Source organism: Aspergillus ambiguus (assembly GCF_047715705.1).
Source record: "Aspergillus ambiguus strain CBS 117.58 unplaced genomic scaffold BDV59scaffold_62, whole genome shotgun sequence".
Taxonomy (NCBI): Eukaryota; Fungi; Ascomycota; class Eurotiomycetes; order Eurotiales; family Aspergillaceae; genus Aspergillus; species Aspergillus ambiguus.
This window is the reverse complement of record NW_027395575.1, coordinates 81,446-95,091: the sequence shown is the minus strand read 5'-3', so window position 1 is coordinate 95,091 and position 13,646 is coordinate 81,446. Positions and strand designations below refer to the sequence as shown.

Genomic DNA, 13,646 nt, shown 5'->3' with positions numbered 1-13,646 from the left:
CCTCGTACATCTGCGTCTAATAATCGCTTAAGTAGTAATTCTTCTTCGAATTCAGTAAGTTTATGGCCATTAGCGCGTCTTTCCGATCGTGATTTTGAGCCATTAAGCCGATCGCGTAGAGTATTTTCAGGGACTGTAAAGACCTGCGCAGCGCGTAATATTGACTTAATTTGACCTCCCTGGTAGGCCGAAATAGCCATCTGAATCCTTGATTCTTTAGAAAGAGGCATACTAGATTATGGTGGCGAGAAAAAGACGCGTTGAACGAAGAGAAGAGATTCTGGTTGAAAATCCGCGGTTCGGTGGTATCCGCGGTTCGGTGGTTGATTACGTTAATGCATGCTCCATAGTTACGTGATACGGATACCATGACGGAAATCTTTAGAGGTTGTTATTACATGAGTCCCAGGAACTTGAAAATTTATCTAATCTAACATTCGAAGGCACCCGTTCACCACAGTAGGCAGTAGTTCGAAGGAGGTTAACAGTGTTAGTGTAAAGAATCTGGAAAAGCATATCCGTTTCAGAGAATGCGCTTTACCCGCATTCTGGGGTCTTCGATGCGGGGGGCATCGTCAAAGGAGATGGAATGCCAGGTAAATGAACCATTTTCCGGTAATAGTGAACGATCGAGAGGGGGTTTCTCTCCCCACTCTGTCTACCGAGGTAATAGCAATGTGCACATAGCCGGTGCTCGAATATAATACCGACCACGCCACTGGCAACATAAAAATGGACAACAGTAGAACCTCGCACATAGGGAGGGAATCTCATAGTGTTCCACTCTATTATGTCTGAACAAGGGCAAACTTTCGCCTTCCCAAGTTTTGACAACGCTAAGAAAGTCCCTGGAACACCACAGGGGTGTCTATGGGGTTTCTATGACCGTGATGGCATCAAGGATCAGGTGGGATGTTAGTTCATGAAACGAGTAGACCGAGTTGACTCCTAAAACTAACAGCGCATTAGCTATTAACCTCCTAACGCCAGCCGTTGTTAAGGAGGCATCGGAAGAAGTTCAGTCTGGACGGCACGTTCAACTGGACTGGCCTTTACATTCCTTGTCCCATCCTGGGTTCGGAAGAAAACGCTTTACCCACAAGGTGCTCAATCTGAGAGAGAGCCTTGGGGCGTATGGATTCGACGACGAGATTCACATCAACACCCAAAGCGGGTCACAATGGGATAGCCTTAGACATGTATGTGCAGGGCCACGTAAAATATGAATATCAGTCATTGACATCCTTCAGCACGCCTGTCAAAAAAGCCAAGTTTTTTACAATGGCTTAGCATTCGAGCAATCTTTGGCATCTGATAGGAATGGAACTCACAGCAAGTCCAGATATACACCTTTGAGGAAGTAAGCCGTGCTGACCTCGGAATCTAGATTGGTGCGAAAGAGGAGGCATCGTGGGCCGAGGGATTCTGGTCGACATGGTGTGCACGAGCCGTCATTACCCACTCCTGGATACGCTAATATACTTACCTGTAACAGGTCCGCTATTACGAGAAACGAGATGGCTCATCACCGCATCCTGTTACTAGATACGAAATCAAAGTGCAGGACATTATTGAGGCGATGAAAGATCAAGGTAGCGTTCCGCGGCAAGGGGATATCCTAATGGTCCGAACTGGATTCATTCGGTGGCACAACAATGCGTCAGATGAAGAGCGGAAGAGAGGGACATTTGATAATCACGAATTAATTGGCGTGGAAGCTTCAGAGGAAACGGTGCGCTGGCTTTACGACCAACATTTTGCTGCGTTGGTAGGAGACACTGTGGCTTTCGAGGCCTGGCCACCCAAGACAGATTCTAAATGGATATTACATGAATGGGCCCTCGTGTGGTGGGGAACGCCATTGGGGGAGATGTGGGATCTTGAAGGCTTAAGTCGGGAGTGCGAGAAGCATCAACGGTGGACATTCATGGTAACCAGTGCACCTCTTCATGTTAAAGGCGGGGTTGGAAGTCCACCCCAAGCAATCGCCATCTTTTAAAAGCTCCCAACGTGATTGTGCCTTACACAAGATAAGGATTATTGGTCAGGGTGCCCGCACAGAGGGTCTAATGAGGCAAAACCCTTCATCCTATCGTCCATCGCATTTAATCGGGAACCAGTATATTAAGGATATAATAAACGATAAGGATGACAATTATGAGCCGCATATATCCCAGTGTATGCCGCGTTGCATGAAGGCCTATGGCACTGACATACAAAGAAAAAGTAATAACAAATAGAAAACACACATTAGTTAGTCAGTATATCAACCCACCTACTATATGCCATAAGATAAATATAGGACCATACGAAGAAAAGAGCGCTTATTTTGTCTCAGTAGCAAGACGCTCTGTTCCCTCATATAGTTTTGGCAGGGGCTCAAGCTTCTGCCTGAGAACCCACACGCGAAAGTGCCAGATAGTATTCCGGATCTGGTATGCTGCGTGCTTGCTAGTTGGAACTGAAAATACCTGGTCTAATTCCTCAAGGGTGAGAGCTGCAAAGGCTTCAGTATCCGACAAAGATAGCACAAGAACAGTGACTACTCACACTTTGTTTCAGGGACAAAAAGAAGCACAAGGATCCAGCCAATGATGCACCATCCGGCGTACCATCCGAAAGCCCCCTGGGGCTTGAATGCTCGGAGAAGCATTGGCCAAGTGAATGAAAGAATAAAATTGAAGCACCACGTGGTTGCTGTCGCCCATGACATGCCAACTTCGCGGACATGCAAGGGGAAGGCTTCGGCAGAATAGGTGAAGGGAACTGGGCCTTCGCCTGGAGAGTAGAAGACCTCAAACAGGTACATTCCCGTTGTAACCATGGCCACTCTCTTTTTGGTCTCTTCAATCCAAAAGGAGAACCCGGACCAGAAAAGACAAATGGCAAGGAAGGGAAACGTGAAAAGAAGGAGGTTTCGCCGGCCCCATGTGTCAATGGTGAAGAACGCAGGAAGAGCGAATACCCAATTCAGGATTCCCGTTCCCATGGACACCAATAAGGCTTGTTGAATGCCATAGCCAGATTCAGTAAAAATAGTTGTCGAGTAGTAGGCAATGACATTGACACCGCAGAACTGTCAAGATTAGCCCATACACAGCCTTTTGGGGGTCTTTTATGGCCATCACAGGAGCCATACTTGTTGTAGAAACATGACAATCCAGCTCGCTAAGGTTGCACGAGCATTTCGCGGAATGGTAAAAAGCTCCAAGAACATGGTGAAGAAATTCTTGCCTTTATTGACTTGTCGCTCTAACTGGACGCCAACGTAGGCATAGTAAAGATCACGAGCGGCCTGAAGATCTGTAGGACGTAGCGTGCGAAATGCACGGAAAGCCTTGTCAATCTTGTTATGCTGGATGAGCCAGCGTGGGGATTCTGGGCAGAAGTACACCTGTGCACAAACAATGAGCGGCAAAACGACAGTGGAGCCAAGCATCAATCTCCATGATAGGTCATCGGAAAGGCCCATGAAGGCCACACCCATGATATTACCCAACATGATGCCAAACGCTGTCCACATCTGCCACATCATGACCAGGGCACCCCGAATAGGAGCCGGAGAACACTCAGCAGCGTAAACGGGAACAGTGGAAGATTTGGATCCTATACCAAGGCCCAGAACAAACCTCGCTAGAAACAGATTGACCCATGAATTGCAAACACCTTCCCATACTGACGCGACAGCCGCAATGAAGCAGCTGATGAATATCGTTCCGCGGCGGGCAAAGTACCGGTTCATGGGCTCAGTGAGCCAACAGCCCAGAATAGCGCAGGCTAAGTACGGGGCGCCCACCACTAGACCAGTGATGTTGTCTTTCATAGAGTCAGAAAACCGATCATTGTCAATGGCTAGTTGCTATTATTTTCGTAAGTGATATGAAATGCAATGGGGATACCTAAAGCTCACTTTTAAATAGATGGCCTGGGCGCCGTTGTTCACGGTTTCATCCATGCCTTGCACAGCAGCAGCGAGGGAGCACATGGCCGCGAGAAAGTACAGGGGAAAGGGCTGGGCCCATTTATGGGTATGCTCCCGTTCGAGAGCCTCTTTCTCCCAGTCGGTCAATTCCGGAAGGCTCAGAGCCGACTTTGGATCTTGCGATATCAAAGCCCCCTTACGGAAGGCGTCCCGATAGTCTTCCAAGCCGTGCTGGTTACAGAATTTATCCACATCCTCAAACAACTTGTCTCTCGGGATACCGGCTAATGGATTCTCGAAAACAGCATTAAGTCGGTTTGGCGAGCGCCCCTCGACATCGTAGATGCTGCTCCTGCGTCCAGGAGTTTCAGCATGCTCATAGGCGGGCGGTGACCCATTCTTGTCGTTAATCTTTTCATCGCTGCTGATTCCGTTGTCCTTTGCCATATTTGCGAGATTAAAGGTTGATAGGGGAAAAGATTGAAGGGACAAAATTTTAGGTGATAGAAAGAAATCGGAATGTTGATACAGTTAATTTATGACGGGGCGAGCGATTGAAGGCGCAGGGCATAATTTGACCGAGGGTAATAGAGGTGTCAGATGAGAAAGGAGCACTTCTGTAATCCGAGTGAAAAGAGAGAGTTTTCGGCTCAGGGGAAGGCCAACGATTTATATCACCCGGAAGCATTTCACTCCTGACATCAGTGGATCCCGCGTTCATCCCAAAATCGAAACGAATATTCCAAACTATACCTACAACAGTGTGGCATCAGGAGCGTCTGCTTTTGGAGGGTGATCAGACATCTCTTTCGGCTATTCAGCCGTAGAGTGGATCAGACTGCAGTTCGTACCGTCCAGGAAAGAGGATAGAAAATCGGGAACAAAAAAACAAGCAATAGCAGAGCCAGCCACTGACCGGGATGTGCTTCCTATGCCGTCATCGGCACGAATACGAAGACTCTCGTGTCGGCGGATTATGGGACCATACGACATAAGCATTGCGGGGGCGTCGCCAGTCAGAAAAGTGAACTCGCAAAATTATCACCAGCGTCCATGGAACCGCACATTCTAATGGACGACTGCAATTCCGCCATGCAGTTCCCCAAATCGGCCCCCATGGGGAGAGATAAGTGGAGCAGTTGAAATGTTACCCAGCCCCAACGTATTACAGGGCACAGCCAGTAAGAGAGACGCCACCGTTGGAGGTGGTGGGGGTGTCCAATTAGGGTTTGCTTCTCGGCATCGGAACAAGCAACGACAAGCTGTCTTAGGCCGCCTCAGGCCAAGACAGGACTGACGACGCTGCGTCATGCGAAGATAATTCTTATTCAATGAAAACGTTGGGATTATATTACGTAGGATTGTTATTATCAAGGGTTCCCTTGAACGGTAACTTATATCCCGCCCGCCGCTCGTGGTTTAGCCCCGAAGGTTGGGGGTTGCAGTTAGGCTTGTATAGCCGAGAGATCCGGGCAGTACATCATTAAATTTTTATTATGCAGCACTTGTATCACTTTTCCTAAATGAGAACAGGGGGGAAATATTAACTCATTTAACCCAACGATGTTTTAATTGACTCATCACTTTTCGAAACCTTCATAACGGTCTCGAACAGGAAACGGAGACCACGTTTATGGTGAAGGAGAGGTAGGGAAGCATTTTTATATTACCCCAACCAAGGAACACTACGCGGTGCGGTACATGGTGACGATAACATAGCCTTGGGTAGGTGGAGCATGTATGTTCCCGTTGTAAAAAGAGTATTGAGTAAATACAGCTCGACCCAGTGGTAAAAAGGAAGGAACCTGGGCAATGCCTAAAACGAGTATCTACATGGAATAGAACATAGTATGATAAAGAAGAATCATACAATCGGTGAATCAGAAAGAAAGATTTCGGTCAGACCAAAGTATCGCAGATGCCCCGCCCGGCTTTGGAAATTATCCTGTCCTCATTAGAAAATACCTAGGTCGCCGAAGATCGGAAAACGAGGGGGAAGATGTCCACCAGTGGGCTTTCCGAGAGCAGTGCTGGAGCATGGGGTGGGCTTAGGCGTGGGCACACCAACTGTCCTCCACGTCCAGGAAGGAGCAGGGCCAGGAGTGCGAGAAGCTCCAGGACCGGCCTCGGTCAGGCGAGGGAAACGGCCCGGGCGAACGCCGTCATCATCATGCCTATCATGTCTGCCGTGACGCTTGGCAAGGGCTGAGGATGAGGGGGCGGGCGTGGAGGAGGGGATGGCCACTGAGCTGGAGTAATCTCCAGCGCCCGGTTTACCAACACCGGCATGATCCATGACGTATGCCGCCACCTGGGAGGCCGGCATGAGGCTGAGAGCACCCTCATCCGACAACCATCCAGAGAAAACGCCATCTCCGGCGGAAGATAGTTCGCCGGAGTTGGTGAGTATGTTGGGGATGCAGGAACGGCCCAGAGCCCCTGAGCAGGAGGACTCATCATCGGCGGAGACGGCGAAGACGGCATCAAGGTTCTCCTCCATGAGGGGGGTGTTGACATTGGAGAAGACATTCCCTTCTATGAGGGCATTCGCTGTGGATTCGGCATCGAAAGCATGGCCAGTATTATCGGACCAGTAGTTGTTGTAGGCATGCCAGTAGCTGGTCTCCCCGAGCTTGGGCGAGCGGCCAGAGGTATGGTGGATGTAATTGCGGGCAAAGGTTATCTGCTCATTCTCACCCAGACCGAGCCTGACCGGACGTTAGAAGGAGTTTTCTGACAGGGATCAGCGAAGGGTAGACGTACAGGGTCCAGTAGTGGTGACCGTCACAAGAGGCCGACCAATCCGTACGACCATCGAACTCGGAGTTTGAAATGGTCACCGAGCCACCTACGACGATGTCAGCACGAGAACTTGATAGGAATCTAGATCGTACTTGATTCATAGCCCGATACAAACATCTGACGGCCCACTAGGGAGACCTTGACGTGATCGATCCAGATCTTATCAGTGCCATCAAGTGAGATGGCATCACCACCCCAGATGTACTCTGGATTAATCTCTGTGATGTGGATGTTCTGAATTATGATATTGCTCACGCCGCCAGTCATACGAAGACCCTTGCCACGAATAACACCAGCGCTACCCACACCGACGATCGATTTGTCAGATGCAACTTCCAGGCCTTCCGTACCAGCCGTGTCATAGGTACAGGTTATGTTGGGAGAATTCCCACACCAACCGAAGTCTGTTGCAATGGCGTTTTGACCGGAACTGCCACAAGTATTGGAGCTGGGGATGCAGCACGAACAGTCAGAGCAGGTCCCTTCACTACCGGTGAAATCGAATTCCTTGTCGATCAAGATCACTCGAGGGGTATCATCCGACAGCCACTTGGCCAGTTGGGTTATGTCGCTTGGAGCGGCAGGGGTGGCGGCACCGCCGCCGGTGGTACCAGCGGCAAATCCGAAGGGTTTCCCGACGACCCTTTGAGCGCGCGCAGACACGGTCAGCAGAGCTGCCGCGGCCACAATGCTGCGAAGGACGGACATTGTGATGACGGATTGAAAGGAACGATGAAAAGTGTCAACTGGACCTGCAGTAGACACCTGGAAAACACTTGAACGAGAGAAAGGCGGAAGGCAATCGCAGATGGCCGATTGGATATGCCTGACGGGGACATGGCAAAGAGAGATTTATATAATTTTTCTCTCCCCAAGCACGGAGACGGAAAATTCCTCTTCAAGATAGACGGATCTGCATGGGCGAAAATAATTCCACCACAGCCTTGTCACAGATGGAATATGGTGAGACGCGACGGAGATACTTGGCGTGCCGGATCGGGGCAGATGATGTTGTTTCAGGATGACGATCTTTGCTAGAAGCCGACATGACCGGGGCGGAGGCAGTATCAGGTAGAGAGAGACAGAGGAGGGGGGTCCCCACGTGCATCACAGTAGAGACGGAGAAATTAGGCGCAAGCTCCCACCTGAGAAGAGGATAGACCTGGGAGTGACGGAGTCATTTTCCGCCCTCGAGATCTCGAGATAGGGCTGGTCTGCCCCAACCCTAAGCCCTAGCTCTCCGCCGCCGACCCAGCCGGTGCCATGGTCCGCGCCAATATGACAGAGTGATTTCTTGGCAGCGCCGCCGTCCGATGTCATCCACCTCCCTTCGTCCTCGGCTTCCTGTTCTCTTCTCTTCCCTTCGCAGCCTCCCTGTGCCTTGCCACAATCCATGTGGGCTGGGTGATCTTCTGGAAGATGTCTGCATTCTCACATCTCCTTCCTTTACCCCCCTCTCTTCCCTCGAACACACCATGTCCGACTCTCCTTCCCAGCCGCCTCCGACGCTGCCTTTGATACCTCCGACTTCCGCGCCTGTAGCCTCCTCCTCCTCCTCCTCATCATCACCCTCTGAGAGGATCAAGACCACCAAAGTTGCGATCCCTCGACTGGATAAGAGCAAGGATAAGATCCATCGTCAGCGCACCCTTCGCGCGTGCGTCCCATGTCGCGATCGCAAGTCCAAGTGTGATGGCCATATGCCCGTCTGTCGGCAATGTGGTGTCACCGGAATCCAGTGCACATGGACTTGGTCTAAGCGGGAACGAAAGGAGTGGGAACTCGAGTCGGCGCGATCCAAAATCAATGCTTATGAGGCACTTCTCGGTGAGATTCTTGCGAAGAGCCGTGCCGATAATCTCTTTTCTATCGAGGATATCTTCTCCGTGCGACTCCCCGAATCCCATCGGTCGATGCTGGTCGAGAGTGCACGTGCTAATGCCTGCCGGATAGAGACACTTCCAGGCATCACCGGAGATCTTCAGCTCTCTCCTCACGTCGCATTCCCTCCTGGATCAGCACCTCCCATATCCCAAACCGGGCATTTCCCTGCGTCGGATGCATCTGGCATGGAGCAGGACTCAGGAAGATGGGACTTTCCAGCCGCTGTGCTCGGATCCACCTCTAATGACCACCCAGATCCAAAACTGGACCTCTTTCGTGGACAATGACACGGCTAGTCATCTTCTGTCCCTATATTTCACCTGGGAAAACCCTGTCTGGCATTTGGTTGACCAATTCATGTTCTGGAACGACCTCCAAACTGGTGGCCGTCAATTCTGTTCACCTCTGTTGGTCCACGTTCTTCTTTTCTTTGGAGTGGTATTTACCCCTTGCTCGCCCCATTCCCTGTTTGGAGCGAGTTTAACGTGTGACAGAGTATATCATATGATATTGGCCAGATCACCAATCGACGCGAGGAAAAACTTCTGGGAAAACGTCTATATGATGAAATCCGACGACTGTGGGAACTGGAGAAAGCAGATGCTCGGCTGCCGACCGCCCAAGGGAGTATCCTGATCGGGTTACTTTGTTGCACGTTTGGTATTGACAGGATAGGCACGCGCTATATCCTACACGGAGCAGAACTGGCACAGAAGTTTTGCCTGGATCGTGCCGACGCCCCTTATTTCTTAACCGACAATGCGGATTTTGTCGCTCCACTTCGACGGTGTCATACCCTTGTTGCCTGGGCCTTTTTTGACATCCAAGCGTGAGTTTCGCTCGATAGTGTTTCTTGATTTCCTACTAATGTAGGCCAGGCTTGCCGCCCAGGTTTATCGGAAAGGCCCCGTCTGGCTTGAATCCCCGTCGGTTAGGTTTACGCAGGAAGAGGCTTCTCTCCTGGACGAGGGAGCCGAGTGGACCCCCTACCCCTTTTCTGGGCCTATATATCCGTCTCTATACTATACTGCTGGGTCCGCTCGCGCCGATCTGGTTGAAACGGTCCACCGGATTGCTCTCTTTGCGCGCAAGTTCCCCTATACTGCAATGGGTCAAGACGATTGGGCATACGGTTGCCTACTCTATCAACGTCTTGTACTCTGGCAGGCGAAATTACCCTCGGTCCTTTCCCCGCATGAGACCCCTTGTCCTCATATACTATGCCTCAAGTAAGCGTCCTTTCCGTCGGTGACCCCAGCAGAGCGCACTGACCGCCCCAGTATGTATTACCAGGTTTCTGTTGCGTCTTTATGTGACATCTTTAACCTCTATCCTGATCCACCCATCCCTGGCCAGTCCATATTGGCCGAGTTTTCGCCGGTAGAGATCAAGTCCAGGGCTATGGAAGCCCTTGGATCTCTCATCCTCCTGTTCAAACAACACCATGGGTGGAAATCCATCCCCATCGTCATGCTTCATTATTTCTGTGTTGCTGGAATTCACTCTATCTCTCAACTGCAGATCCGTCGACCGAAATGGACGTTAGTTCTGGAAAGCTGCGTTGTTGGCCTTTGGTATATGAGTTTGGGATGGGGTCGACTCTGCACCGCCTTCCTTCGCACTATTGAACTGGTTTATAAGAGCGCTAACGTAGATGCGCGCCTGGTTCCACCAAAAGTGTTGCAGATATTCCATCAACTCGATCAGAATCTTTGGACGGCCCGTGATGTGTCTTCACTGGCTGCTGACTATGTAGTTCAACATATCCCGGATGACACCGGGCTGCAAAAGAGGTCCGGCCCTGGATATAGGGCTGAAGGGTTAGAGAACTTGATCAACTCACTGGATAGGTTATCCATGCAATGACGACCTCGCGCAGCTTTATATGTACATATCATGTTCGTTCACCAACTACGGTACACGGGTAATATCGGGCATCATTAAAAGATCTTGATCTCCCAATCACTCGACATATCCAGTTGAAATCAATGCCCCAAAGTCCCCAAGCCCAGTGGAAACCAAACAATCAAATTCTCCCCAGCCGGTCAGTTCTGCAACACAAGAGTCAGGGCTTGCGTCTAGTAAAGTATCCATCCAAGAATCAGCCCCATCTGGCATGACTAAATGAGTGCCGTCCTCTGTCGTTCCCATTGAGGGATCCTGCATGATAGTCTTAGAGGCTGGTGGTTGAGAACAGGGAGGCGGGTCGTTCTCGGCTTGCACGTTATCCGTTCGCCCTTTCGCAGATTGTCCGTGGTCATAGGGGTTCGCGACAGATGCCTCTACTCGATGTAATTTTTGTTCCAACGCACTGTTGGCCTCTTTGCGGAGTTCTTCCAGGATGATAACATATCGCTGAGCAAAGGAAGATTTTGATCCACATGTGGCGAGGTCCTGCTGCCCTTGTTCTCCAGATTCGAAGTACCGTATATCAGATGGACTTAGTGGCGAGGGAGTTTGGATGGTATGGACATAGAGGACCACAACAGCACAAAATGCGTAGTAGTGGGTAAACTAGGGCCAAAATCAGTACCTGGCCGGTCCCTGCCATTTACTGCTTACCCAAAATGCTGGATACATCTTCTCACTTGCGCACAATTCTCTCACGATGGATACGATTTTCATCGCTGCATTTAGACACTGCTGTATATATATCCGGATTTTACCCTGAGCCCGATCACATCGCCTGCTACTGCCTGTCAGAGTAGCAAAATTTCGTAGCATGAACGGGCGATATAATAATATCTGGGCATGAGAATATGCCAGGTTCAGCACATTGTATTGCCTTTGGTAGATGAGTATTAGCAGATGGACGCTGGGAAAATCCACAAATGATGCTATTTCCTGCCGCCACTGAAGCAGTTCAGTCTCGTATTTCGTTGCCAAAGAGATCTGCTCCTCAGGTCTGAGTTGCTTGATGCCATATAAGTCATGAAGGATACCGCTGATTATCTTGGACAACCTTTCAGCCAGGAGGCGTCAGCGGGTGGCACAACAGATGAACGTGGACCTTTCGTCACCTCGCATGATAGACAGGTGCAAGCATAATGCTCTGTGTGTGAGACTGCTCCGGAAGAATAGCAGTAGCGGAAAGACGACAGTCATCTACACACATCGGTAGCTCCTAGAAGAAGGAATTAGTGCGCAACCATCTGAACGAACGATGCCAACGAACTTGATCTATATCATCATCGTGGAAACTCCGGGGTCGACCCAGGGCAGAGCTTAAATAATTATCGAGACTATAAGCACACCAGAAAACCCTTCTCCGGCATTCCTGTTCGATCAAGTCCGTCGCGGCAGACTCGCGCCTTCGTCTCCGATGAAGTCCAATGGCGACAGCCAATCGGGCTGTCGTCCCGAATAGACTCCAACAGTGGTTGATACGTGATTCCGACAGAAGAAAAAAACATTGGGCGAGACGAGCCTGGACGCTTGTTAATCGGATTGGGCCTGTCTCCGCGGCCAGATGACGTTCCGAAGCCGTAAAATATAATATGCTGCTGTTTGTTAGATCGATTTATCATGATCCAGTCAATCATCCACCAAATTTAACTAGACTGCATACCTATTTACTCCGGCACCGGAAGCGGCATCCGAGCACGGCAAATATTGTTTTGCTTGAGCAAGTACCATGAGAATGAGAGCACATATCTCGCCAAACCCTGGATCTGGGGCCTTGTTGAGGTGTAGTCTCTCGTAAAACTCATCTAGCCAAGCCTCCGCCCGCGGGCGATGTAAGAACCGGTGGGTTGGGAAAGCAAAGTCGAAGTACCTAGCAATAAGGACTTTTGCCTGATCCTTTGTTGGCAGCACCAAGAAAGACGGGTCGTATCTTGGCAAAGGACTATCACCAAAGTTGAATATGGGGATACTTGGTGATACCGCAACATTCTCTTGTAACCGTTTTTGGACGCGGAGCAAGAAAGAGACCCCAGAAGACGGTCCCACATAATGGCCTTCCAGATCCTCATGCGCCGCCTCAGGGGATGCAACAGGATCTACAAAGGAATCAAGCTCTTCTGGGTTGCGAATCTGGTGGCCTTTGCGGACGTTATCAAGTTCATCGGGGTGGGTACCAGGGCTGGCAGCGGGAGGACTAAGTGGGGGAATATGCGGCAGTCTTCCTCTCGTGTACTCTGCCGTATACTCGCAGATGGTCTTCGAACGTAGGCATCCAGTACATGGAATTGTCCCTGAGCACCTCAACTTCTTCCTGAGGAAGACCTTGTCAGCAGTGGCTCACTGGAGTCCGCGTTACATGCACATAATCACCTTTTACAGGCGTCACAGGCCCGTGTCACACGGACCCTATCTTTATTGGAGCATTTCCTTTTCGTAGGTCGACTATCCGCCGATTCTCCACTAGACATATTCGGCAGATGCGTCAATATTACAGTAGGGAGGAAGCGTCGCGATTTTGACAATTTGAACATCAAACGAGAAGTGATTTTTGTAGTGCCAGATTTATTTCCATCAAGTTGCGGGGAACATCACATCTGGTAGTATGTTACTGCTATGATACCCTAAGCTAATGTGGTATCGCCAATTATCGGAAAAGCGAAGGGAGTGAAATCCTTTTCCGAGATGATGGAGAATAACTATTCGCTTATCCGGCAGTGCAGTGTATCTCCCTCCACGGCTTAGAGACTAACTTTAGTAATAAGAGTAGGAAATGCGAATGCCTGTACATGAATCGCTGTGGTCGAAACTAACCATTTATAAGGTCATCATCATAACTGCCTACTTGCCACTCGGAAGTAATACAATCGTATTCTACTGTATAAGCCACATTCCCCTGGTCAACGTTCTTTGAATGAGCAGGAATTATTTTAAATAAGATATTTAACCTATTAGTTATTGCTGAAATAGCGAAATTACAATAGGAAGCCCTACTGTAGATATCAATCAGTTAGATTATGTAGCATAGCACAGCTATCCACCCTAAATCTAGTAAACCAGATAGAATAGCAAATAGTTTTAAGTGTAGGCTCCATGTCATATAATATTAATAGCTACACATATAGACATCTTTCTA

The 13,646-nt window shown here is 49.7% G+C and overlaps 5 protein-coding genes across 5 annotated transcripts; 2 read left to right on the top strand and 3 right to left on the bottom strand.

Moving 5' to 3' along the window:
* Positions 1–790: 790 nt before the first annotated feature.
* On the top strand, positions 791–1,999 carry BDV59DRAFT_211491 (uncharacterized protein; the record flags this gene model as incomplete). Its single annotated transcript, XM_073695810.1, has 5 exons — positions 791–914; positions 970–1,199; positions 1,251–1,332; positions 1,388–1,437; positions 1,496–1,999. The coding sequence occupies 5 exons, from the start codon at positions 791–793 to the stop codon at positions 1,997–1,999; spliced, it is 990 nt and encodes a 329-aa protein (XP_073542928.1).
* Positions 2,000–2,161: 162 nt separating this feature from the next.
* BDV59DRAFT_211489 (sugar porter family MFS transporter) lies at positions 2,162–4,369 on the bottom strand (the record flags this gene model as incomplete). The annotated part of the gene is made up of 4 exons (XM_073695809.1): positions 2,162–2,497; positions 2,551–3,076; positions 3,140–3,859; positions 3,911–4,369. 4 exons carry the CDS (start codon positions 4,367–4,369, stop codon positions 2,325–2,327), a joined length of 1,878 nt encoding a protein of 625 aa, XP_073542927.1. The 3' UTR covers positions 2,162–2,324.
* Positions 4,370–5,670: 1,301 nt separating this feature from the next.
* On the bottom strand, positions 5,671–7,862 carry BDV59DRAFT_148782 (polysaccharide lyase family 1 protein). The gene is made up of 3 exons (XM_073687326.1): positions 6,817–7,862; positions 6,686–6,770; positions 5,671–6,630 (listed from the first exon to the last, which is right to left on the bottom strand). Exons 1-3 carry the CDS (start codon positions 7,430–7,432, stop codon positions 5,877–5,879), a joined length of 1,455 nt encoding a protein of 484 aa, XP_073542926.1. The 5' UTR covers positions 7,433–7,862; the 3' UTR covers positions 5,671–5,876.
* A 170-nt stretch (positions 7,863–8,032) lies between these two features.
* On the top strand, positions 8,033–11,060 carry BDV59DRAFT_189219 (putative C6 transcription factor). Its single transcript, XM_073691564.1, has 5 exons — positions 8,033–8,610; positions 8,678–9,046; positions 9,103–9,437; positions 9,487–9,837; positions 9,889–11,060. The coding sequence occupies exons 1-5, from the start codon at positions 8,038–8,040 to the stop codon at positions 10,472–10,474; spliced, it is 2,214 nt and encodes a 737-aa protein (XP_073542925.1). The 5' UTR covers positions 8,033–8,037; the 3' UTR covers positions 10,475–11,060.
* BDV59DRAFT_196705 (Zn(II)2Cys6 transcription factor) lies at positions 10,571–12,981 on the bottom strand (the record flags this gene model as incomplete). Its single annotated transcript, XM_073692761.1, has 6 exons — positions 10,571–11,122; positions 11,171–11,570; positions 11,629–11,732; positions 11,784–12,108; positions 12,177–12,824; positions 12,884–12,981. 6 exons carry the CDS (start codon positions 12,979–12,981, stop codon positions 10,571–10,573), a joined length of 2,127 nt encoding a protein of 708 aa, XP_073542924.1.
* Between the last annotated feature and the right edge of the window lie 665 nt (positions 12,982–13,646).

What these genes read in the sequence shown, in the direction of transcription:
- BDV59DRAFT_148782 (XM_073687326.1), bottom strand. Translation starts at nt 7,432, where the DNA reads ATGTCCGTCCTTCGCAGCATTGTGGCCGCGGCAGCTCTGCTGACCGTG. An exon ending in TGTATCGGGCTATGAATCAA is followed by an intron (nt 6,771 to 6,816) that starts GTACGATCTAGA and finishes ACATCGTCGTAG; the next exon opens with GTGGCTCGGTGACCATTTCA. An exon ending in GGTCACCACTACTGGACCCT is followed by an intron (nt 6,631 to 6,685) that starts GTACGTCTACCC and finishes ACGTCCGGTCAG; the next exon opens with GCTCGGTCTGGGTGAGAATG.
- BDV59DRAFT_189219 (XM_073691564.1), top strand. Translation starts at nt 8,038, where the DNA reads ATGTCATCCACCTCCCTTCGTCCTCGGCTTCCTGTTCTCTTCTCTTCC. An exon ending in GCCTTTTTTGACATCCAAGC is followed by an intron (nt 9,438 to 9,486) that starts GTGAGTTTCGCT and finishes AATGTAGGCCAG; the next exon opens with GCTTGCCGCCCAGGTTTATC. An exon ending in CCTCATATACTATGCCTCAA is followed by an intron (nt 9,838 to 9,888) that starts GTAAGCGTCCTT and finishes TGACCGCCCCAG; the next exon opens with TATGTATTACCAGGTTTCTG.